We start from the raw sequence: 24,123 nt of genomic DNA, 5'->3' as shown, positions 1-24,123 counted from the left end.
TGTCGCCCAGGAATTCCATGAAGGAATTTGATAATCCACCAAACAACGAGTTGTCAACTAGGATCAATAGATTTTAATCGGACGTCTGGGCAAGGGTTGTTATTCTATTTTATTTTATTTTATTTTATTTATTTATTCATTTATTTTATTATTATCTATATTATATTTTTTTAAAAATAACTTTAGATTTTTAATTTTTTTTTTTCAAAAAATTATTATATTGAAAGCTGCTTTTATGTCACGATGGTACACGTAGATAGTGTATGCATAGCTCTCTTAAATTTGCATTGGTTGAATCTATATGCCTTCGTGTATGCACTGTATGGAGTTTGCTTGCATTGTATGTGCTTTAAAGGCCGGACAAAAGGATACCATTGAATGGCTGTAAAGAAAGAATGAAAGATAAGATTATTCCGATTTAAGGTCGTTCTAGAAAAATGACAGAGGCTGTTTGTTTTTAATTTAATTGTCGTACTTTGAATTTTTATATAGGCTGTTGTAATTTAAATTTTTATATTTGGATACATTACGGAACACGTTTTAAAGAGTTATTTTTGGGCCCTTTATATGTTTATTCTTCTCGTTTCAAGCACAGACACGATCGGAAAACTTGGCCCGAGCTGTTTGTCCTTCGGGAGAGTACTTTAAATAAATTGCCCTTCTGGATTCTTCGAGTGCTTATATATATATATATATATATATATATATATATATATATATATATATATATATATATATATATATATATATATTATATATAGTGCAAAAAAACAACAACAAACAATCCATGATACCGAAACAAAAATAAAATAAAAATAATAAAAATGGTGGAAAGCTGGGGTTGGGGGGGGGGGGGGGGGGGGGGGGGGGCATTGAACCTTCAGCGTATGGAACGCGAACTTTTGGTATCATTTGGCCTGTTGGGGAGTGACTATACACAAACACACACACACACACACACATGCGCACGCGCACACTCACATACATATTGTATTCTACTATGATAGGAGGGCACCTACAAGGTGCGATGCTACAGACACCAATGTGGGGATCCTGACCTCCCATAGCGGGCAGCAAGATATATACTGTGTCTTCTATCCCCTTATATCTGTTTTCCAACATACTTACTAGTGCCGCGCTGAGGACCGGACCGAGGACCGGTCCCACGGTCTTTTAGCTGTGAACCGTGGTCCAGTCCCAAAGAGGAAGACCGCCGGCGGTCCTCACTTCTTATCACCTTTCAACGGTCTCGCGCCATACTACTTCCCCAGCGATTCGTTGCCTCGGTCCTTTGCCTATCTTCCACCAATCACCACCCATCCCACTTAATTAATCGCACCCACCCCCCTTTGCCATACACTAAACGACACAGACGACCATAGAGGCAGACGACCACCTCCCTCCACTCCGCAAACCGCCCTTTCGTGTGTGAGATGGGGGGAACAGGAGGCGCACGCCTTGGACGATTCCATTATACGGGGTAAATTTCAAAATTTACTACACCATAATGATCGCAATGACAATGATCTATGATGAAGGCATGACCCCTCTTCTCTAATGGGTTATTGTTTGAAATGTATGTGACTACTAAAGATGTGTGTGTGTGTGTGTGTGTGTGTGTGTGTGTGTGTGTGTCGAACCTAGCAAGTTGCAAGTCTGATTTTTTGTTTTCTTTTGTCCATCTCTTGTCGCCACTCCTTTCTATCGCATTGTTGTCATTTAAAATAATACAATAATATTAAAATTTCGTTTGGTGTTTTAACTAATCAAGTAATATGAGTTTCATTAGTTTCTTCCGTCCAAAAAAAACAGTTATAACGTCTGTATTTTTAAAAGGTCCAATAGAATATTTGGGGACCCCGATAGCTCAGTTGATAGAGCACTCTCTTTATACGCAAAGGGCCAGAGATCGATCCCGGGTGCAGTCGATTTTTTTCTGAATCCCTGTCTACTCAGCAATGAATGGGTAGCTGAGTTTGTTAGATCTGGCGAAAAGTCACCATCGACCCCTCTTATCACCTCATCCACCCCCTCTTATTATAACTTCACGTCTCTCTCTTACTCTTCAATGCTCGCTGCCCTCTAATGTGTGTGTGTGTGTGGGGGGGGGGGTAGGAGTTGCGTGTGTGTATCAACGCCACGAACAACTCGATCAACGCCTTGGGCGATGCCATTATCTCCGTTAATGGGGATAAATTTCAAATTTTATTAAATTATCGAAGTAACAATGAAGTACGGTGAGCAAATAAAGAAGGCATCACCCCTCTTCTCTAATTAGGTTACAATTTGAAATGAGTGTGACTACTCCGTGTGTTTTACTCCTGTAGGCCACGGTTTTCATCGTGTAGCGGTCTTTAACGGTTCAAGAACGGTTCATTTCCCAAGGACCGTAGGACCGTGGTCCTTAAGCTTGCCAAGGACCGCCCCGCACTAGTACTTACTGTCTTTGTTTTGGAATGAGATCACTTGGTTTTTTTCCTGGCCATGGTCGGAGTAGTGGCTGGGAGGGAAACAGTCGAATGCATAGTTATTGTTTTGGGAGATGATATATTTTTCCTTGTAAATCATCTCTCTTTTATGTATTATTATATTTGTTATTTTTAATGTATAATGTAATCATTTGAGTGTGTTCCTCTTTGTTGGATTTTGTTCTTGTGTCCGGATGAGACCTATAGGTGATCTCAAACTAAGTACATTGGTGGTATGCTCTTGGAATCTACATCTGATCCCTATTTGTTCCCAGTTCCCCTTTGTCTTATTTTCTATTGGGTGCTTTAATTGTAATTCTAGAACTTTTTACTATCCCATTTTCTTCCTTTTAACTGGCGCTGATATAACCTAAATGTGTTGCAAGCGCCGTAAAACCCTTAAAAACAAAAACAAAAACATGCTACAGACACAGTTGTTATGATGAGCAGTTTACACCCTCAACTAATCGTGTCCAGCGCCGTTTGTGTTTGGCCAAACATTCAAGTTCAGAGAGACTTTAGTTTTCTATGACCATGAAAAGGGAACCCTCTGGATAGACTGAACTTCCTTTGGTGAGTGCCATAAGAGTACGCCTCACTAGACGATTAGGCTCCATGCGAAGGATGTGCCCAAGGTATCTTAGGCGTCTCTTGCGAGCATGAGGTCAAAAGAAGTGTCTGCTGCGAGTTCGTGGATGTCACCCTTGGTGATTGTACTGAGACATCTGCTATTGAAGTAATTGAGTGTTTTGATGATTGTTTTGTTAAGGTCCCATGCTTCACAGGCATGCGTTAAGGAGGAACACACAGCTGATTGACATACTTTGATTTACGTTGATGTTGAAAGGCCATTGTCTCGCCATAAGTGGTGGAAGTCGCTGAAAGCAGATTGGGCTTCATTCATTCTATGTTTTACGTCAGCGGTATCATCTCCGTCGCTTTGGAAACAGTTGCCAAGATAAAGGAAGATGTGCACATTTTCCAGTCAATTGCCATCGAGTTTCACGCTGTTCGTCTTTCGCCTTCCTTTTCTTTTGCTCAACACCTTTATCTTCAAGAGAATCTAAACGGGACCCTTTAATATTTCCACCATCACACCAGCGTCCCTGGTGAGAGGCGAGGAAAGTCACGTGAATAGCGATCACATATGTTTTTGAATCCCATATCAGCGATTTCCTCTTTCGTTTATAAGACTCGGTCTGTCTTATGAATATGCATGACTTTGGTCATAGGAATTGATATTTCTATCGCAGCATCTTTTCTGAACCCTTGACTGATTGTAGTAAGTCGTTGTGTGGCTTGTTCCTATTGGGGTCAAGAAAGCAGCGTCGTCTGCATTTTCAAGGCCGCTGAACTGATTGTGACCTCATGAGGAGGGGAACCAGTAGTAATGCCGGCGCCGGGTATGTCATTCGAGCGAAATGTGTACATAAGCCCGGCAATAAACGCTACTGGGAGAATGTATCTCTGGATTTCTTATTCTATCACAACCACTTGCTATATTAAATATTGGAAACATCATACTGCTTTAAGGATTTGTCTAGGAACATTTGGCTCAAACGCTGCTGTAAAGTCCATGAATGTAACCATAGCTGGTTGTGACTTTTTTAGTAACATTCTCACAGTCCATTTTAAAATGCACACATTGTCTCTTTGGAATATTTGACTGCTTTTATAGGGAGATTGTACCAACCTGGGGCTTTACCGTATTTCATGTATTTCAAGCCGTCCAGTTCGTTCTCACTGGTGCGGTCTTCTGGACTTACAGTGAGTTCTTAAGGACGGCTTAAGTCAGCATCTGGAGATTTGACTTTTCCAGTGAGGATTGTGCTCCAAGAACTGAGCAGTTCTACGGCTGAGACAATTGGATCTCCTTTGAGGTCTTTTGGAAAATAAAGTGAATTCATAAAGAGGGTGAATAAATCATTGTAAAACTCATTGAGCACAGTGCAAGTGTGAAAATGGGTGGAACCACGGTATAGGAGAGTGTGTTTTTCTTCATTGCTTTAGAACCATTTTATAAGCATTTATTGTAAACAAATTAGATAATTATTTCGACAATAATAGTACTCAAATAGTGCCAAGACGTGCTTTGGGTTATTTGGGCTATTGGAAAATTTCAACCAATGGGAGAGCGGCTTTGGTCAATTCAGATTTCCACCCCAGCCATAATAAAAAACCACTCAAGTTAAAACCACAGAGCAACACTTTTTATGATGGCTTGATGATAAAATACAAGTATGAATTATTTGTAACCAACATTTAAATCCACGAATTAAAAAACAAATTGTGGTATTCATAAGCTTTAAAAAAAAAGATTTATAATGGTGTGGTTAAGAATTGTCATAAGGCAAGTAGTCCTGTGGCACAGTCATTATTCTTTATTATCATTATCATCAGTATTGGCATGCCATTTGTTGTGTTGTTTGTTTGTTTTTTTCTTCAAATTTTTATCATGATATTATTGGCTAAATTATCCTGTGCGGCTATGTGGTCTAGTGATATGACACTCGCTTTCGAATCGGAAGGTCCGCGGGTGGTTGGATGGGAGCATCACCCTTGAATCATATACCTATGATGTTCGCATGGGTGTACGATCCGATAGTGATGTCGTTTCTTCTTCTCTTTACTAGCCTATCCTGCTTCTTTGGTTTGTGATTGTATTTTGACAGGGGATATTTTTTTTTCTGTAAATCTTCTGCCTGTTTGTTCTTGGTTATTTATAATTTAGCTTATGATATCTTTAGGTTATGATTTTGATTTACATTTGTACTATTTTTGTTAGATTGCTTGTTTTTTTGTTTCAGCGGTCTCTCATATAACCTCAATTGTGTTGGAAGAGACCTAAAGCAACAAAAAAAAAAAAATCGGAAGGTCCTGGGTTCGAGCCTCTCTCGACGCATAGTTCAGTCCTTGGAGAAGGCTCTTTACTCACATTCTCTCACCGTACTCAGGTGTAAAATAAGTACTTGGCCGTTAACAGCGTTGTCTCTGTCCGAAAAAAAATGTAATATCGCCAAACAGACGTCATGTTCCGTTCTACATGTTAAATGTTGCTGTTGCCCAGGGACCTCTTGTAAAGCGCTTTTAACACGTTTAGTGAATATTGCCTATATAAAAACTCAATTAAAAAAAAAAATGTTACCCTGGGCCTATTTAGCCACATTCCCTAAATGGTTTCGGACAACGTGGGACAATTTGGCTTAAATAACTCTTTGGCGATTTGGACAAGTTCAAATTACCACTCCCTAAAATATAATCAGCCATTGATATATACATAGAACGAAATTGACGTCACTCAGGTCTTTGTTATTGTTTTTTTTTTTTTTTTTGCTAGCCATTTTTATGAGTAGTTCTCACTAAATTCTATCAATCAGACTAGATAGAATGCGCTTGGCCAAGGAGTTCACAACATTGCCATCCGGAAGTATAAAGGACCAACACACAAACTCTGTGTAACCATGAACTTGTATAGTCTTGTTAATACAGTTTAGTGAGAACAACTCACAAAAGCGGATGGCAAAAACAATAACAAAGGCCTGAGTGACGTCATCTGCATACTATCTATAAACGTTTTAGGTTACACATAGTTTTGTGTTTTGGTTCGTTATATCCGGCTGGCGGATGTTATGATTTTCTTTTTTGTTGTTGTTAAGGCAATGCATCAATAGGCTTCAACAGTCGTGACGTCACTTCCCACGTAATGACGCATTGTAACTTAGTAACTGGTTCTAAACTATCGGACCAATGGCAGACGCCCTTATGAATTAATTCTCCAACGAGCATAAAAGTGTATCCAGAGGAGAAAGGCATTATAAATCTGATCATGTTTTGACTTTTATACATTCTGATCACATGACATGTGAAAAGTTCGAGCCAGCATGAAGAATAAAACGTACCGATTTTCTTTGTTTAGAACCAAGCTGCTCGTTGCTGGGCGGACGTGACATCAGACTATTGAATCCAATTAGGGACTTCTATGATAATAAATATTGTGTTTTGTCAATGGATATTGTTCATAAGATTTCTGCTGGAGGTTAAGTACAGTGGAATCCTAGTCAAGACACCACCACCTGGCCAGAAGGTTTGGTTGACTTTATCCATTATACCAATGGTATCATCACCATCAAGTGCCAGGCCTGTTGCAGACATCGGCGATCATGTCCCTCCAACCATATAATAATATGTCCTCAGATCTTCTCAATAGCTCGATTCCTGTTCCTCCTCCACCAATAAATCCGTTCAGATTGTCCATGTAATCTATCCTCTGTCTCCCTCTTCTTTTATTCCCAGCAACTTTACCCGTAAGTACAATCTTTTCAATTCCTTTTTTTTTCTATAAATATGTCCGAGAAATTTTAACTGTCTTTTTCTGATGGTGTTTACCAAAGTTGGTCGTACTCCAATTTCTTTTAATACCTCCTCGTGTCTTATTTTATCTTTCCATGAGATTCTAAGAATGCGTCTATAAAACCAAATTTCGGCTGCAGTTATTCTACGTTCACATTCTTTGTTAATCTTCCAACACTCGCTGCCATAAAGAAGCACAGACCACACGTATGATTTCATTTCCCGGAATTTTGTTGCCAGATGGCTACCAATGGTACACATTTAGAAAAAGAACCAACAAAAAATTGGAGCCCAAAAGAGATGTTGACTTTCAGCAGATGTTGACTTTAACAATGTTGATTTTATGTGAATCCACTGTCTATTATTCTCTCACACGTCCTCAAAGTCGTTCCCACACTTAGACACGTATCACACCCCCTCCCCCCACGCACACCCACCCACCCACATAGACACACACACAAACACATGGGTGGGATTCCTTATTTCCCATAGTGCACAGGGAGGCACTTACTGTGTCTTCTATCCCCCTCTATCTGTTTTCCAACATGCTTTCTGTCTTTGTCTTGGAATGAAATTACTTGGTTTTGTCCCGGCCCTGGCCGGACACCCTGGCTGAGAGGGAAACAGTCAAATGTAAAGTTAGTTTTGGGAGATGGTATTTTTTTCCTTGTAAATCATCTCTCTGTTATGCACTGTATTATGTGTTGTATACATATTTTATATGATTTATTAACAGTTGAGTGTATGCCTTTTAGTGGGGACCTGTGCTTGTGTCTGGATGAGACTTTTAGATGATCTCAAACTTATTACTTTGATAGTGTGCTCTTGGAATCTACATCTGATCCCTTTTTGTTCCCAGTTCCCCTTTGTTTTACTTTTTCCTAGGTGCTTCAAATGTAATTCTAGAACTTTTTTCCCATTTTCTCCTTTTTACTGGCGCATATATGACCTTAATGTGTCGCAAGCGCCGTAAAACCCTTAAAAAACAAAAAAACATACACACACATATTATAGACATTTCCCTAATTTTATCTCTCTTTCTCCTTCCCTCCTCACTCACTTTCTCTCTCTCTCTCGCACACACACACACACTCACGCACACACACACACACACACTCTTTCTCTCTCTCTCTCCCTCTCTCTCCCTCTCTCTCTCTCTCTCTCTCTTTCTCTCTCTCTCTCTCTCACACACACATAGGTACCCACGGGCCCCAATAATACTAGATAATACTACTAAGCCACACCTTTAACGACCGCCACTACCTTTTTATAATGGCCACCAAATCGCATAACTCTTTTGCTTGGATGGTGCCAAATAACATTAATCCTGGGAATGGTACCAAACAGCGCGAGATAAATAATTTACCACCCCTTACTAATAAATGACAAGATTTGGATATCTATTGCCTATAAAACCGGTTTACGCCCAGCTAACCCTTTTATGACTGCCGTCTACAATGAAAATATTGCCTTTTCTCATTTTGGCTAGGAAACGTTTACTTAATAAGATATATATTTTAAGATGACTCCCAGCGTGCCAAACATCAAAAAATTCTTTAAATTTAAAATTCTTAGGTTTAAGACAACAATGCAAATTGAGAACCGTTTTATGCTAATAGGAGAGAAAAATATGTCTATTTATTATTATGAAGTAGGAAGTTTTCTGAGCAGAATGAAAAAAAAAAAAAGATTTTGTCAAATAACTACAAAATGCAGGTAGATATAGGCTCAACTCTGCCGTACTTTGAAAAAAAAAATATTAAAAAATTTTGGCCAGAAACCTCTTCCTTCAAATATCGATTGATTAAAATGAGCCTCATATTATTATCAAAAACTCTTTGAACCGAGGAGTTAACGTAATTACCAGGTTTGAGGGATTTTGACAAAATGAGAATCATTTTAATCCATCGATTTTTGAAAGACGAGTTTGCTGGCCAAAATAATGTTTTTTAAAAATTGCTTTCTTTTTTGTCTAAAGCAGGTCGGAACTTTAGTTGAAAATAGGTGGGAATGGCCATTGATTGCCCCCCCCCCCCCCCTCCCACCAACGTTTTATGTCTGTAATCCCTACCCGTGGTTTCATAGGGCCACTCTTTAACCATCGTTCATCTCCCGTGTAATATGTAGGGTACGAGTGATAAATAGCCTTTTATTAACCGTCATCTATCTCGCTATAATAGAATTAATTCACCTGGATTAAGAGGTTTTATCGAACAACGACTACAAACAAAATATATACAAGGTTTCTGATATATAATAATATTCATGTCTTGTTTCTTCTTAAAAAAATTGTTCTCCCCTTTCTCAAACGCATAGGCTAATGTATTTTTATGGAGAAGTTAGCTAGAAAAAAGAAAAAAAAATTCACCAGGCTCGCGGAGCTGTAGTTTATTATTATTTATATCGATTTTAGTAGCAATAGCTGCTTGCTACCATTGTTGAATAAGGCGCTAGATTATCGCATAATGCTTTAGGTCAGATCAAATGTTAAATTCCTCCAGTTAAACAAATGTAGGAAGAAAAAAAAATTGAGAGAAAGATATATATATATATATATATATTTAATATATATATATATATATATATATAGATAGATAGATAGGAGAGAGGGAGAGAGAGAGAGAGAGAGAGAGAGAGAGAGAGAGAGAGAGAGAGAGAGAGAGAGAGAGAGAGAGAGAGAGTTTACAAATGTCAAGGCAGGGAATGAAACATTAAATTAAAAAACAAAAATCAAAACAAAAACCAACAACAATAAATGCAGTTACGCTCCGTAAACAGGTTTATATCTTTATCATTCATATTTCATCATGTTCTATTTGTATTTTAATGAACTTACAATTTATTCCATTTTCGTCTTAAAATTTCATAGTAAAGACATTTATTGAAATGTATGATTTATTATTATTTTTGTGAGAAATGTCTATTTTGCCAGAGACAGACCGTGTTTGCAAAAACATCCAGATTGTTGGCATTGTGAATCGCGTAGAATATGGGGACCACCCCATTACTGATAGAAACGCCCTGTAAACAATTTTATATTATTATTATTTTTATGATTCATGTCAAATCGTGTTTTTATGTATATTTTTCCGTCTTCTTTAAAAGCGCCCAAAGCATAATTGAAGATTTAATATTGATATCATTGCTTGAATGGCCACATAGAGTTTGCTATACAATTTGAAGCGCATGGAGCGTGGTGATATTCGAGAAAATGTACAATATAAACATTCGTATCTTTTCCGATTGATTTCATAGTTTTTATGGTCACCATGGCTCAAATCAAATAGATGCACTTTTTTAAAAAAATGAGCTTTTATATGGCGCAATATCCACTAAATGTGCTCAAAGCGCTTTACAAGTGGTCCCGTCCCTGGCCAACGGCAACATTTAACATTTAGGGCGGGACTGTTAGGCGATGTTACAATTTTTTTTCGGACAGATACAATGCTGTTAACGGCCAGGTACTCATTTTACACCTGAGTACGGTGAGAGAATGTGAGTAAAGGGTCTTTTTCAAGGACTCAACTATGTGCCGAGCGAGGCTCGAACCCAGGACCTTCTAATCCGAAAGCGAGTATCATACCACTAGACCACATAGCCACACAGATTTTTTTCTCTCTGATCCCTCTTATCACTCGGCAAATGGCTTAGACTGCTAAATGTGGCGGAAATAACCCTGTGATAGAATAGCGTCCTATCCAAAAGGTAGACAGAAAAGGTCTTTGTTAGCTGTATGAGTATGAGTTGTCCTGAAAGCCTACTCTGATAATTTTATTTGTCTTTATACCTCTTTGTGTGTGTGTGTGTGTGTGTGTGTGTGTGTGTGTGTGCCTGTGTGTGTATGTGTGTGTGTGTGTGTGTAAAACGATCGGACGTCTTAATATCAATAGATCGAATCGTGGTGTATCCTACTATAATATAATTGTTTAACTCTCTCCTTACCAGCTATTTTCAGAATTTTACCCCAAAACGTCATACTCACCCAACACAACAACAGATTTTTCAAACCGATTAGCAACGAGCATATTATTATGTATTTTGTTCAGAAAAATGAGCTCTGCAACACAATGTCGAGTTTTTTATGTTATACTGTTGTAACCATAACTAAATGAAATCAGAATAAGAAAATTGTTGGCTGCATCGTAACGAATGTGACGATTTTCCTATGGATGGTAAGGAGAGGGTTAAAAGAAATGATGCTCTGGCTCTTTTCAAAAGATTGAGCGTAACAACGATACCACTCGAGATTGTTTTATTGTTTTGTTTTTAAGGGTTTTACGGCGCTTGCAACACATTAAGGTCATATCAGCGCCAGTAAAAAGGAAGAAAATAAGATAGTAAAAAGTTATAGAAACACAATTAAAGTGGCCAAGAAAAGAGAAGACAAAAGGGGAATTAGTTCAAATAGGAAGAGATGTAGATCCAAGAGCATACTATCAAAGTACTTAGTTTGAGATTACTAAAAGTCTCATCCAGACACAAGCACAGGTCCCCACTAAGAGGAATACACTCAAATGTTTTACAAATCGTATATACTATAAAGAAAACATAATACAATGCATAACAGAGAGATGATTTACAAGGAAAAAAATATCATCTCCTAAAAACTAACTTTACATTTGACTGTTTCCCTCACACCAAGGGTATCCGGTCAGGGCCAGGACAAAACCAAGTAATCTCTTTCCAAGACAAAGACAGAAAGCTAGTTGGAAAACAGATAAAAGGGGATAGAAGACACAGTATGTACCTCCCTCCCACTATGGGAGGTCAGGATCCCCACCCAGCACTCGAGATTGCTGTTATGCTTTACTAGTAAAAACTGTTCCAGTTCACAAGATGTCATGTCAGGTTCCAGCATGGACGGCCAACGAAGAGGAATTTAACGTTGGTTGATCTAGATATAGTAACCGTTTCACATTAAAAATGATACCGTATCATTTGTATCTCCAAATGATGAAACAGCGCACACTGGGTTGGGTTCCTGACCTCCCACAGTGGGCGGGGAGGTACTCACTGTGTCTTCTATCCCCCTATATCTGTTTTCCAACTTGCTTTCTGTCTTTGTCTTGGAATGAGATTATTTGGTTTTGTCCTGGCCCCGGTCGGATGTCCTGGCTGAGAGGGAAACAGTCAAATATATAGTTAGTTTTGGGAGATGATATTTTTTTCCTTGTAAATAATCTCTCTGTTATGAAATGTATTATGATTTATTTTCGTATTATATATAATTTGTAAACATTTGAGTGTATTCCTCTTAGTTGGGGCCTGTGCTTGTGTCTGGACGAGACTTTTAGGTGATCTCAAACTAAGTACTTTCATCTGTTTCCTATTTGAAGCAATTCCCCTTTGTCTTACCTTTTCTTGGGTGCTTTAATTGTAATTCTAGAACTGTTTACTTTCCCATATTCTTCCTTTTTACTGGCGCTGATATAACCTTAATGTGTTGCAAGCGCCGTAAAACCCTTAAAAACAAACAAAAACAAACGGCGCACACTAACACATAATATGGGATACGCAATACAATCTCCGGAAAAAGACCCCCCCCCCCCCAAAAAAAAAAGCAAGAAAATATAAAAAATATGAATGAAATAGAATATAAACGAAACACATAAACACTCTGTATTTTGTCGGGAATGTATCCCAGTCTTTACTATTTTGTTGTTATAAATACCGCATGAGTTGCCTACCTTGTTCCTTTGATTTTCTTTTGTTCCAATTCTGTCGTCGTCTTTAAAAAAAAACAGAATTAAAAATTAAAACTGGGTGGGGATCCTGACCTCCCATAGCGGGCAGGGAGGTACATACTGTGTCTTCTATCCCCTTACATCTGTTATCCAACATGCTTTCTGTCTTTGTCTCGGAATGAGATTACTTGGTTTTGTCCTGGCACTGGCCGGAATCCTAGCTGGGAGGGAAACAGTCAAATGCAGTTATTGTTTTGGGAGATGATATTTTTTTCCTTGTAAATCATCTCTCTGTTATGTATTATTATTTTTATTTTGAATGTATAATGTAAGCATTTGAGTGTGTTCCTCTTTGTTGGATTTTGTGCTTGTGTCTGGATGAGACTTGTAGGTGATTTCAAACTAAGTACATTGGTGGTGTGCTCTTGGAATCTACATCTGATCCCTATTTGTTCTCAGTTCCCCTTTGTCTTACTTTTTCTTGGGTGCTTTAATTGTAATTCTAGAACTTTTTATTATCCCATTTTCTTCCTTTTTACTGGCGCTGATATCACCTAAATGTGTTGCAAGCGCCGTAAAACCCTTAAAAACAAACAAAACAAAAATTAAAAAATAAAAAGAACGCGTTTTTGAAAGTTTGCCCATAAAACACGTTCTTCAAATATCGATGGATTATACTACAGACCCTCATCTTGTCAACAATTCTCAAACCTGAGTCTTCAGTTTAAAAAAGACGAGGGCTATTGGTCAGTACTGACCAATGGGCGCCAGCGCCTGTGGGTCAGTGCTGATCAATAACCACTTGGTCAAAAAACAAAAACTAAAAAAGAAAAGAAAAGACAAAAGAAATTTAAAAAGACGAACTTCTTCTTGTCAAATATTCTCTAACCCGAGAACTCCCTGGAAGTCCCAGGTTTGAGAATTGTTTTTATTTTTTTTTTTTTTTTGTGCCAAGACGAAGGTCATTTTAATCGATCGATATTTGAAGGACGAGTTTTGTGGCCAAAAGTTAAAAAAAAAAACACGTTCCTTTTTTTAAATCTTACGAGTATGGCAGAGGTGATGATATGTAATATTCCCAATTGAGCATTGCATTTCGCTTCATTTAACCCTAATGGAGGAGAACGTTTGTCTTGTCACCACGCTCCGCTGGAGCTGGCAGCCAACACCCAATTTAAACACGTCAGTATTGTCCACATTTAATTTGCTTGTTGTATATAATTATTTGGATATTTCAACCGTCGAAAAACCGGCAATATATTATGAATTATAATTAAATATGTACGGTAAACTGTCTTTTTACAACCTCTTTCAGATAGTTTATTCAAGGCTTTTCTAGTATAAATCATTTGCAAAACGTATTTTCACTGACTTATCATGAAAAAAAAAACGCTTCACAATGCTCACCTGGAAATAAAAGATGTCCAGTTTATTGATGCTATACGTTTAGTCAAGATATTCACAACATCCGCCAGCCGGAAATAACGTACCAACACACAAAACTGTGTGTAACCTTGAACGTTTATAGTCTGATAAAATTTAGTGAGTAACTATTCATAAAAATGGCTTGCTAAGTGGAATAACAAAGATCTCAGTGACGTTAAGTTTATTCCTTCTATACAGTTCTTGTCGCCTGCATGTAATTTGTGTTTGTTTGTATTAGCACTCTCACCAATATCCAATCATGCCTATAGCCAGGTGCTCGCTTAGACCTGAATCGAGTCGGATAATGTATCTAAAGCGCCTTAGCCAAGGAAACAACGCCGGGAACACATATTTTTTGGATCGGTATCATCTATTCATACTCTTCAACAGTCATGACGTCACTTCCCTTGTAATGATGCATGGTTACTCAGTAACTGGCTGTAAACTATCGGAACAATGGCGGGCGCCCTCATGAAATGTTTCTCCGACGAGCATAAAAGTGTATCCAGAGGAGAAAAACATTATAAATATGATCATGTTTTTACTTTTATACATTCTAATCACATGACATATGAAAAGTTCTAGCCTGCATGAAGAATAAAAAGTACCAATTTTCTTTGTTTAAAACCACGCTGCTCGCCGTTGCTGGGCGACGTGACATCGGACTATTGAATCCAATTGCAAGTTACGTCGACATGATTAGATGATTTTACCCTTGCAATGTTCTGTGTTTACACTCATAATATTTTAGTAAAAAATCTGTAGCTTAATTAAGACGCACAACAACGTGCTCCAACGACAACGACTAATAATAACTAGTCATCTGTAAAATATGTGTAATACTATTTTGTAACTCTTTGAGGGTTTGTGGTTTGGCACTAGGCATGCGATCTGTATGTCCCGAGTGAAACCCAGCTTCAAATAATTAATTTCGTTTGTTTGTTTGTTAGTTTAGTTTAGTTGTTTTTTCCCCCCTTGAGCAAGAGTTTTCACCTTCAATTTGCTCATCTGGACAACATGGGTGATTCCTTATGACACCAAGCGTTTGTTTAATGGATTATCTATACAGTTCTCGCTTGATTGGGGGACCGGATAGCTCAGTTGATAGAGCACTCGCTTCACACGCAAAGGGACCGAGATCGATCCCGGGTGCAGTCTAGATTTGTGTCCGACCCCTCTGTCCACCCAGCAGTGATTGGCAGCTGTCTCTGTAAGATCTGGCGGAAAGTACTTTGCGATATACTTGCGTCCTATCCAAAGGGTGTATGCAATTGCTATCGTCAGTTTCACGCTATAGAAACCGAGATAAACTCCGGCTCCATGGGCCCATTGGCTCTGAAGGACTACTACTAGCTGGAACCTAGCACGCCAAATTCCAGCACGAAATGCGATACGCCACGCTATCCATATATAATAAGTCGTTACCTCACACGAGCATCGGATTTCAGCAAAGCTTCTTAGCTTCTCCCGAGAGCGAATTAGAATCCAACGAGTACTGTATTCCGTCATACAATGCCTAGGTTACGTGTCTTTGACGATGGCCTACTGAAGGGCGGGATTTTTTGTGTGGGTTTTTGTTGTTGTTGTTGTTGTTTTGTTTTGTTTTCTTTTAAAATGTATGTGGCTCAACATCGTTCTCACCTTTTCAGATTTTATACAATCCGCAAGTAAAAATAAAAATGTCCCCACGTTGACATTTAATCTATGCTCATTCTCCTCAGAGTGTCCTTGGATATTTTCTCCACTCAAGCCAACACCGGACCCAAGTGGGTCAACAAGACAAATGTCGCCTTCTGGAGAGGGAGAGACAGTCGTAAAGAAAGGCTCCATCTAGTGGAGCTTTCCAGAAAGAATCCCGGTTTTGTTGACGCTGCTCTCACCAATATGTTCTTCTTTCCCAAGGATGAGAACAAATACGGTCCCATCCAGAAACACGTCTCGTTCTTTGATTTTTTCAAGGTAAGCAAACAACTGAAAACCACCCCTAACCCGTAATGTAAACAAGGCCAAATTAAGTCAATACTTTTAGAGTTTTCTAAAGCCTTTGATATAGCAGACTATAAAGAAATTTGAATAAAGCTTACAATGTACGGAATTTCAGGACAATCACAAATTGGATAATTCAGTTCCCCTAAATAGGACCCACACGGTAATAGTAACCAATCGCTGTCAAACGAAATGGCGGTAAAAGCAGGATAACCCCAAGGAACAGTTTTAGGATCATTTTTTTTTTCATAATTTACATTAACAACATTTATAAACATCTAACTTCATCGACAAAGCTAAGATTACTTGCAGATGATGCTTATTGTAAAGATAAATAGAAACTCTGAAATCATAACAAAATGTTGCAGAAAGACTTAAATGCTTTGTAACCATGAGAAAATAAATGGAAAATGTAATTTCATATAATGAATGCCGGTTTAAATATTACATATTGTATTAAACCAATTAAATATGATTATTTGATTCATTTCACTTTTTGTAAAGGCCAGAACACTACTACCTAAACTAGGTTCAAGGGTCAGAGCCTGTGATTAGACACTTCGACTATACGCCCATAGGAAATCCATTTTGCATACAGTGAAACAGTGTATTCTCTTCTTCCTGACAGAGACGCTCTTGGTGAAAGCAGCCTTGTCTTTTTTCCGGAGATTGTATTGCGTCATTTGGAGATACAAATGATACAGTTATATACGGTTATATCTAGATAGATATTTTTAATATTTTTGTTTGTTTGTTTGAGTTGACTAGTCTGTTATTGGATTCACTAGTCTGATGTCACGTCGCCCAGCAACGGCGAGCAGCCTGGTTCTAAACAAAGAAAATGGGTACTTTTTATTCTTCATGCTGGCTAGAACTTTTCATATGTCATGTGATCAGAATGTATAAAAGTCAAAACATTATCATATTTATAATGTTTTTCTCCTCTAGATATACTTTTATGCTCGTCAGAGAAATATTTCATATGGGCGTCCGCCATTGTTCCGATAGTTTAGAGCCAGTTACTAAGTTACCATGCGTCATTACGAGGAAAGTGACGTCATGACTGTTGAAGCCTAATGTTTTTCGTTGATTTCAGTCGAAATACCAGTTGAACATCGACGGCACGGTGGCTGCTTACAGATTCCCTTATCTCTTGGCTGGCGACTCGGTGGTCTTCAAGCAGGAGTCTATCTACTATGAACACTTCTACAGTGAATTGGAGCCCTACACGCATTACATTCCACTGGCCCATGACCTCAATGACGTCATCAAAAAGATCCAGTGGGCTCGTCAGAATGATAGAGAGGTAATTTATGGGAATGACAGAAAATGAGCTTATAATTTTTTCTTGAAAAAAACAAAACAAAATTGAGCTTTTTAAATATAGATCAATATCCACTAAACGTGCTCAAAAGCGCTTTACGAGGGGTCCCTGGCCAACAGCAACACTTAACATGTAGGACGAGACATGACGCCTCTTAGGCGATATTACAATCTTTTTCGGACAGAGACAACGCTGTTAACCAGGTACTCATTTTACACCTGAGTACGGTGAGAGAATGGGAGTAAAGAGCCTTTTTCAAGGACTCAACTATGCGCTGAGTTAGGTTCGAACCCAGGACCTTCCGATCCGAAAGTGAGTGTCATACCACTAGACCACATAGCCACACAAGAAAACCCAGAGCAATAAATCCGTCATATTTTTGTAGTTTCTTTGTTGTTATTGTTGTTGTTTTTCTTTTTTTTTTCTTTGGACAAACGTATACTTATTTGCGGGTCTGATAACTAGTCTTATGGGCTCGCTGCTGTCATGGATCTACTCTCAAATCAACACCAAAATACTGTCCATTGCAGCAATGTTAAATAATGCCATCATTATCAGACCTGCTAAAATGTGCATCTAAGGTTGAACAAATAAAGGGGAGAAATGAAAGATATCATTGGTACAGAAGTTCAATAAAAAATATTTTTGTTTTTTAAATTAAATCAGATTATGTATTACCGCTCTTACTCTCTATGTTATAAATGGTTTTTCACAAGCGCAATAATAGATTTAAATCAAGCGTTATCCAACATTCGGGGAAATTGGCACGTTCTATTCGTTTGCTAAATATGGCGATCATATTCATGCACAAAGGTAGGTCACTCTTTTGAATAAACTTGGGGCTAATAGTCGTTGCCTAAAATTATAAACAGATTATGTCATTCAAAGCTTTCAATTTAATGTTTATGTGGCTAGTCAAGATCAAAATAATTCTCTTTTATTCATAAAAAATGAATGCCATTTATTTTACGTTGAAACCGATGTGCACTTATTTGCAGGTCTGACAACCTAACTCCTTATGGGCCCATTGTTGTAATGGAAATCTCAAAATATGGCCTAAAATATTGTCCATTACAACAATGTTAAACTATGCCCAGAAGCAGGTTCGGATGTCAGACCTGCATATATGTACCCGTCGGTTAAAAAGATGTCTTATTCACATTTCTTTACTTTTCCGCTTTATTACTCATTGGTCGACTTGCGATTATCGCCCTTTGCCATATAGTTGCCGTGTAAAATACGAGAATGATTGATCTTTAATGGCAGATTTGCATGTCTTCTTCTTTGCATGGTTAATTTTTCAGAAAAACGAATATTCAGATATTACGCTGATAAAGATCAGTGTTAATCGTTTATGTGTATATGTGTGCATGTCTATGCTTGTGAATGTGTGTTTGTCTGACCCAGAGAGAGAGAGAGAGAGAGAGAGAGAGAGAGAGAGAGAGAGAGAGAGAGAGAGAGAGAGAGAGAGAGAGAGAGAGAGAGAGAGAGAGAGAGATATGATCAAACTCATTGATATTTATGTTATAATTTGCTTCCACTTCCAGGTTCAACAAATAGCCAAAAATGCCCAAGAATACGTCAGATCCAAATTGAAACCAGTGGACGTTTTATGTTACCATGCTAGACTGTTTCAAGTAAGTGTGCAAAGGAGGAGTTAGCTTTTACTACTTCTACCAGACCAGGCATCGAATCTTATGCTTTTAATAAAAGAGCAGTGACTGTAGTAGCGAAGTTTGAATCACGAGACGCATCGTTTTAACTGGTCTCTTTTTCCAACGGTAAAAGCCGACATTTTAACATGTAACCAGATAAATAATTGGAAATAAATAATGTAAGATAAGTCCGACATAACCATCCACGCCACCACCACCACAACAACAACACCACCTCCACCACCAAAACAGCAACCGCAACAACAACAACAGCAACACCACCACCACCAACAACAACTACTACTACTACTACTATTACTTCTGCTACTACTAGTACTACTACTACTACTACTACTACTACTACTACTACTACTACTACTACTACTACTACTGCTACTACTACTGCTGCTGCTGCTGCTAATGCTGATTCAGCCGCTACTACCACCACAATACAAAAGAGATGACACCAGCAATACCAACGCTGCCAACAACAATATCAACAACAACTGTTACATCAACAACGGTAACAATAATAATCACAATAATGACGAGAATGATAATAATGATGAGGATGATGGGGATGACAACAACGACGATGACGATGATGATGATGATGATGATGATGATGATGATGATGATAAATACATATATATGTATTATTACTGTTTCAATTTTCAGGAATATTCCAAGCTTTTAAAAAAGAAACACGATAGCCTGGAGGATTTTGAATTAGTCAAACAGAAAGATGAAGCCTGTAACTGTAGAATGCCTCGGAAAAAAACTGTAACTCCTGTAAGTAGTACATCATAATACTGTGAGGAGACAAAATAGTTTAACTATCAGTTATGAATGAAAATGTGTGTGTGTGTGTGTGTGTGTGTGTGTGTGTGTGTGTGTGTGCGCGCGCGTGCGTGTGTGTTTGTGTGTCATTGTGTGAAAGAAGTAGAATGAAGAGAAGAGAAGTGGGAAAGACAGCTATAGAATGCCTCGGAAAAAAACTGTAACTCCTGTAAGTAGTACATCATAATACTTTGAGGAGACAAAATAGTTTAACTATCAGTTATGAATGAAAATGTGTGTGTGTGTGTGTGTGTGTGTGTGTGTGTGTGTGTGCGTGCGTGTGTGTTTGTGTGTCATTGTGTGAAAGAGGTAGAATGAAGAGAAGAGAAATGGGAAAGACAGCTAAAAATTCAACAATGATGTTTTAATTTTAATTAAAATGAAACTCTCAGTACAGTTACTTACACTATCGAAGTACATGTACTTTTCTATGAACTCATCCTCCAGATTGATGAATTTTATTCTTATAAACAATAGCAGCATATTGTGTCAAATGAAACTCTCACTACAGTTACTTACACTATCGAAGTACTTGTACTTTTCTATGAACTCATCCTCCAGATTGACAAATATATTATTTATAAACAATAGCAGCGTGTACTGTGTATATATTGAGTTTTTGGTCCGTATTCCAATCAAGTTGCTCAGTGTGAAGCACTTTACATAAGATGTGTTAAATTCAAATGTTTACATGAGTTCAGACTGTGACAATATAATAGCGATTGCTCAGTGGGTAGAGCTCTCGTCTCATAAGTAAGGTTTAAAAAAAATTTTTTAACCCATCTATCTATCAAGTGGCGACTGTGTAGCTGTGTCGATGGACTAGATTCCTATCCAAAGGGTAGCAATTAATGGTTGCTCCGCTGCTCAGCGGTACGGTCTTTGCTTCATACCCCAAGTTTGATCACCCGCCACTGCGCTGTATGACCTTGAGTAAGTCACCTCGCCCTAGCTCAATTTGCGGCGCTGCACTGCGGCTGATGCCTGGGCTATTCCACTCTTCCCTTGGGATAGACCATAGAGACAAATTTCCTCTATGGGATGAATAAAGGGAATTCTATTTAATTTAATTTAATTTAATAAAACAAAAATCAGGGTAATGATCGGCTCCCCCTTATAAGCAAAGTTATTTTATTTTTATCCGTCTTGTTAAACCAAGTAGTGAATGGGTAGCTGTGTAGATGGACTATAATTCTATCCAAAGGACAGCAAGCAATTTTTTTCTGTCCATTGAACACCACACAAAAAATAATCAGGATAAACATCGGCTCCATGGACAACTTTTATCAATTTTTTAATTTCTATTTCAGAAAACCAAACGTGAAGAATTGTGATGTTTCTGAAGTGACCTCCAGTATTGTGACTATACATTGGAGTCTTCAAACCAACACATTGTTGTTTCAATATGGTGCTTTCAAAATCTTCATTCAAACCCTATGTTTTTGCAGGTCTGATAATCGAAAGCAATCATGGGCATTATTTAACATTGATGTTATATACAATATTTTGCATTGGTTTTGAGAGTATGTATTTCCATTACAACAATGAGCCCATAACAATTTGATGTATCAGACCTGCAAATAGGTACACATCATTCAAACCCCCTGTGATGTCATCCCATTTGCCTTCCTGTCAAGTATCATTTGTAACCCACTGTGACCTTCTGGTATTATGTCAGAATGAACCAAATGGAGAAAATTGAGTTTAACTCTCCCCTTACCGACCATTTTCAGGATTTAATTAATTTAATTTAATTGAGCTTTTATATAGCGCAATATCCACTAAACGTGCTCAAAGCGCTTAACAAGGGGTCCCTGGCCAACAGTAACACTTAGCATGTAGGATGAGACATTCCGCCTGTTAGGCGATATTACAATTTTATTGGACAGAGACAACGCTTTTAACTGCCTGGTGCTCATTTTACCCCCCGAGTACTGTGAGATAATGTGAGTAAAGAGCCTTTTCCAAGGACTCAATTATGCGCCGAGCGAGGCTCGAACCCAGGATCTTCCAACTGAAGTGAGTGTCATACCACAAGACCACATAGCCGCACGAATTTCCCCTGAATGAGAGCGATCTGTAGTTGTGTTTTTGTCAAACCAGACATCGATCACATGATTTGTCAGTGTACACGGATTGGACATTTCTCAATAAATGTAAACATGCTGCTTTATTTATGAAAGCTGTAATCATACCCATGAGTCATGCTTAGCAAAATGACCAATTGTGACATTGGATATTTCTCAAACCGTGAACACTTTTCTCTATGTGGGTCATTTTGAGCACACTTTGCAAGGTAACCAATGACCTCGAGCACATGGATCATCCCCATTGTCCTACCTACCAACACAAAAAAGTTGATTTCTTTACACTCAAACTGAGAAACAATACGGGATACTTATACATGATTTTGTGCAACAAAACAAGCTTAACATAACAACATTCTAGGTTCTCATGGCTATAACAAAGATTTGTCTTCAAATTTTGTGATGTAGTACAAAACAAATCTAAAAAATAAAAAACAAAATCATTGAATCTTAACGAATTTTCGATTTTACTGTAGTTGGTAAGGAGAGGGTTAAAGACTGAGTGATCAGAATTAGTAAATAAGAGTTTTTTAAAAAGTTGACCACAAAAATAAATGTCATTTTTCTCAATGACAGTGTTTTTTAAAAACTTTAACCCATGTCTTATCAGTAGAGATCAAAGTTAGATTTCAAGCGTCAGGTTCACCTCGACATAATACCGTTTTGGTCACATTTTATAAATTATTTTCATGAAGTAAAATGTGTCCAGGCTTTGTACTTCAACCAAAAGAAATGATATAGCACAACTCGGATAGAATAGAGTTGATAGGACAACAGTAGGATTACATTGACTGTGGTGTTGATCTCTTAACAGTACAGTATCTTGCCTTTTAACTAAAATGAGCAAAGTTGGGTGTGATCAATAACCAGATGGATGACAAAATTCTGGTCTCGGCATTGTATATTTGGGTAAATGCATGACTTCTCTCGACTCAGATAAGAATGAGTACTTGACTATAGAGATTAATGGATTTGGTAAAAGTGCTAGAACAATAAGGACGCTTGACAATAACTTATATTGAAAGCAATGAAAATTTGGTCACATGTCAATTAAATGGCGAGAATTCTTCTCCATTAAAAAAAAATGTTTTGAAGGGACAGTATGATATGACTTAGTCATCACCTCATTCGATGAGCTAATCAATGCTACACTTATTCCAAAGAAACCAAATGTGTATTTCGTAACGCACAAGTTAACTTTTCATATATATATATATATATATATATATATATATATATATATATATATATATATATATATATATATATTATATATATATAATTTGATCAACTTCTTACTCTTAGATAGTGCTAACTTCATTTTCAAAGGAACCAAGATTGTACATATTTCACGCAGTACAAGTTACCTTTTCATGAGTTCAATATTAATGACTTCGTATTCTTATTCTTAGTGCTAACTTCCATCTCAAAGGAATCAAAATTGTATTTTATACACCACAAGTTACCTGCTACACATCCCTTTGGCACAAAGACTCTTATTATATGATATTCGTCATTTATTTTCACTCTTTACTCACCCGAATCAGGGTTGAGCTAGATGTAATAGGAATTGGTGGCAGGGGCTGTGGGTAGGGGTGGTTTTGTTGTTGATTTATTTAAGCTGTTCAAGTACCTTAACTCACCCAACCCTAACACCGACTATATCCGTAGTTTACCCATACTTTTGCCCCATGCCTATTCATCACATTTTTTCTGAGACAAATTATAGTCGTATTATCAAAGCTAATGTTTTTAGTTTTTACATGTTAATGATAGTTGAATAAAACTCTTATGTACATGCTCGTTTTTAATACATTTTCTACAATTTTGAAAAGTAGCAAAAATCTTTAGGATTGAGTGAGTTAACTTGACATTTAAAGCACATCAATGATTTCTGTCTTTATTGAGTTGACCAAAATGATTAACTCACTCAATCCTAGAGTATTTTGCTACTTTTCAAAATTGGAAAAAAATGTATTAAAAATAATCATGTACATAGATAGTTATATTCAACTACCATTAGCACGCAAAAACTAAAAACAAAACACATTAGATTTGATACTACGCCTATAATTTGTTTCAGAAAAATGTAATCAATAGGCATGGGGTAAAGGTAACCGGGTAAACTACGGATATAGTCGGTGTGAGGGTTGAGTGAGTTAAGGAAAGCTAGAGGGGTTTTCAACCGGGAACCAATTCCTTGCCAGACGATGTCAAGTCAACAATTTATAAGAAAAGGAAAGACTTTTCTAAAAATTTAAATGGTTCTGTTGATGTGAATAGATGTTAATGTCCTCTTAAGAA

The 24,123-nt window shown here is 37.6% G+C and overlaps 1 protein-coding gene across 1 annotated transcript in view; it reads left to right on the top strand.

The window, feature by feature from the left end:
• Nucleotides 1-22,259, top strand: part of LOC144976902 (protein O-glucosyltransferase 2-like) — a 63,613-nt gene extending 41,354 nt beyond the window's left edge. Inside the window, exons 6-10 of the mRNA XM_078921474.1 lie at nucleotides 15,649-15,886; nucleotides 17,010-17,219; nucleotides 18,785-18,874; nucleotides 19,571-19,684; nucleotides 21,043-22,259. Coding sequence (XP_078777600.1) covers nucleotides 15,649-15,886; nucleotides 17,010-17,219; nucleotides 18,785-18,874; nucleotides 19,571-19,684; nucleotides 21,043-21,066 — 676 coding nt within the window. The 3' untranslated portion in view covers nucleotides 21,067-22,259. The remainder of the gene's footprint in view (nucleotides 1-15,648; nucleotides 15,887-17,009; nucleotides 17,220-18,784; nucleotides 18,875-19,570; nucleotides 19,685-21,042) is intronic.
• The last annotated feature ends 1,864 nt before the right edge of the window (nucleotides 22,260-24,123 follow it).

The sequence above is a fragment of the Berghia stephanieae genome, chromosome 7, assembly GCF_034508935.2.
Source record: "Berghia stephanieae isolate SIO BIC M18660-M18661 chromosome 7, UCSD_Bste_1.3, whole genome shotgun sequence".
Classification (NCBI taxonomy): Eukaryota; Metazoa; Mollusca; class Gastropoda; order Nudibranchia; family Aeolidiidae; genus Berghia; species Berghia stephanieae.
Note: the sequence above shows the minus strand (reverse complement) of the source record. Positions and strands in the feature narration are given on the sequence as shown.